This window comes from Echinops telfairi, unplaced genomic scaffold, assembly GCF_000313985.2.
Source record: "Echinops telfairi isolate 266 unplaced genomic scaffold, ASM31398v2 ScPeMD7_7475;HRSCAF=8513, whole genome shotgun sequence".
Taxonomy (NCBI): Eukaryota; Metazoa; Chordata; class Mammalia; order Afrosoricida; family Tenrecidae; genus Echinops; species Echinops telfairi.
In genome coordinates, this window is record NW_022111379.1 from 11,586,091 (window position 1) to 11,588,701 (window position 2,611).

At 46.8% G+C, this 2,611-nt stretch overlaps 1 protein-coding gene across 1 annotated transcript in view; it reads right to left on the bottom strand.

The window, feature by feature from the left end:
• The window catches only part of RCN2 (reticulocalbin 2), a 33,952-nt gene extending 33,558 nt beyond the window's left edge, over positions 1–394 (bottom strand). Inside the window, exon 1 of the mRNA XM_045285674.1 lies at positions 99–394. Coding sequence (XP_045141609.1) covers positions 99–394 — 296 coding nt within the window. The remainder of the gene's footprint in view (positions 1–98) is intronic.
• Between the last annotated feature and the right edge of the window lie 2,217 nt (positions 395–2,611).

Below are 2,611 nucleotides of genomic sequence, written 5' to 3' on the forward strand. Positions count from 1 at the left end.
AGCGGGTCCGGTCGGGGGTGCGGGCTCACTGCCTGTGGTGTAGGGGCGAGGGGCCCAAGATGGCGGCGGGGTACGCCCTTTTATCCCCCCGCCCTCACCTGAGGGTGCGGACGGGTTGCGGGGAGCGTTGCTGGGGGAGGGGGCCTGCGGCCTCTGGGGCGGGTACCCGGGTCTTGAGGGCTCGAAGTGGGCAGGCTCCCCGGCCCATCAGGAACGGTGGCTGCTGGCCCTGCGGGTTCAGGTGGGGCGTGCGGGACGTGCGACCCCGGCGCGGGCCGAGGGCCGAGGGTCCTCCCTCATGGGGAGTGGCCGGCGGCGCGTGTCCAGGTTTCTGGAATGTCAGAGCTGCCGGCGGGCCTCCCTCCCGGCCTGTCACTGGACAGGTGATGGCCATCCTTATCTCATTCTCAGCTGGCTTTACCACGCTGCTTTGTCGGGGGAGGGGCAGCTGGGTCGGAGTTCTCCCCCTAAACGGAGGTCCTGAGGAGTGAAGAGTTTCATGAGGGCCTCCCACCTGGGCGTAGTAGGACCTTCCACCTGTAACCCCCCCACTGTGTGCACGCCCTTCTCCCCCTACCGTTTCCAGCTTCTTTCGGAAGCAGGCGAGGGGTGGGGACAGGCAGCAGCGAGTGAGAGGATTGCTAGAAAGCCGGTCCCTCTGCTTTTGCTGAGCTGGGACCGACCGCCTGCCCCAGAGCAGCTTCTTGTTGCTGGTACTGCATCCCTCATCCCTTGTGTGTGCCAAGTTATTTCCATGAAAATAATGATTCAATTTCTCACTGAAAACCCACCGCACTGAACCAAATTCCAACTTATAGAGATGCACCCCAATCCGCTGATAGCTAGTAGATTCTGGCTTAGGGCAACCCTGTGGGCCAGAGTAGAACTGTTCCATTGGGTTTCTGAGATGATACATCTTTATGGGAGCAGCCAACCTCTTTCTCTCCCATGGACCAGCTCGTGGGCTGATGATCTTTTATTTCTTATCCCCCACCCCACCTCTCTGAACTGCAGTTGCAATTTTCTGTGTTTATCACACATTGGTTTAGGTCAAATATCCGTGGAAGCATAATCAGTGTTACTATACAAAGTGTTTTATAAATGTAATGTTTTGATGACTAGAAACCTAGATTTTAAAACAGTTTTGTCCTTAGGGTTTCATAGCGATTTGAGAATCACTATAACATTGATTCGATAGTAAAACTTTAATACCTCCTCCATTTACCTACTTTACAGGGATGTTTTGAAGATAAATAAAACGAAGGGGCTTGTGATTCTTCTTTCACCTTCACACCCTACCACAACACAACACATTTTTAAAGGAGAAGGAAGACCTCTTTGGGAGACACATGCGAGCAGTCTTTTAACACTTAGAAAGCGGTGGTGTTATTTAGTGGGAAGTTAAACAGAATTCTCTCATGATGTAATCTAATTTTCAATATCCACTGTGAAATCGGCATTTCTAATATTGCTTACAATATGGCTAGTGCAACAAAGAATAATTAATAAGCCCGCCTCATTATATATGGTGTTCAAAAACTCTTTAGTACGGCAAATTTCAAAATCTGTGCTGTGTTGCTCTGTGCTAGCTCTGGATTTGAATAATTGCTGCTACATAGGCAGTCCTGTCCTCCGAGAAACTCTCAGGCATCATATCATTTCATTAAGAAAGTTATCAGAACAGATAAACCCCTCAGGAACAGCAGTGGGAGTAGTGATACCATGAGGGTGTGGGGAGAAGGGGGAGAAACGGGGAGCCAACTACAATGACACAGTTCTCCCCCTCCCCAGGGGGGCAAACAACAGTAATGTGGACAAAGGGAGATAGCGGTCGTTGTAAGATATGAAAATAATAATTTATAATTTATCAGGGGTCCATGAGGGTGGGAGGGTGGGGGCGGGATGGAAAAAAGGAGCTGATACCAAGGGCTCAAGCAAAAAGAAAATATTTTGAAAATGATGAAGGCAACATGTACAAATTGTACATATGTGCTTGATACAATTGATGTATAGATTGTTACAAGAGCTATAAGAGCCCCCCAATAAAATTATATACCTATATATAAAAGCAGTATGTGTTATACAGAAAGCGGTAGTTTTGATATTTTCAGTGACGCATTCCAGTTTTTTTGGAGAGTATAAAATGCTTCTGGCTTAAGAATATTCATAGCTTTCTATATGGGAGTGATTTCCATGTAAAACATCATTAGTAATTTACAGTAGTATCTATATTGCTCTTCAAAACATTTGTGTTTCTCCCCCGCAAAAAAATCCACTTTATTGGGAGCTAATACAGATAACATTTCATAGTTCAATCACATCAAGCAGTACTGCATAATTGTGACCACAATCAGTTTCAAAACATGTTTATCCTTCTTGTGCTCCTTGACGTCAGCTCCCTTTTGCCAACCCCCCTACCATTGTACCCCAGAAACCCTTATTCGATTTGCTGCCTCTGTAGGTTGATAAAACATTCATTTTTAACATGACACATTTATTTTCCACTTAGCAAAGATGTGAAAAATTATTGATGGCTTAAGTGTGCCTACCACAGCAGTACTTAAAGTACTGGACTCGAGAAGGCAAGCATTCAAATTGCCTTAAGCATCAG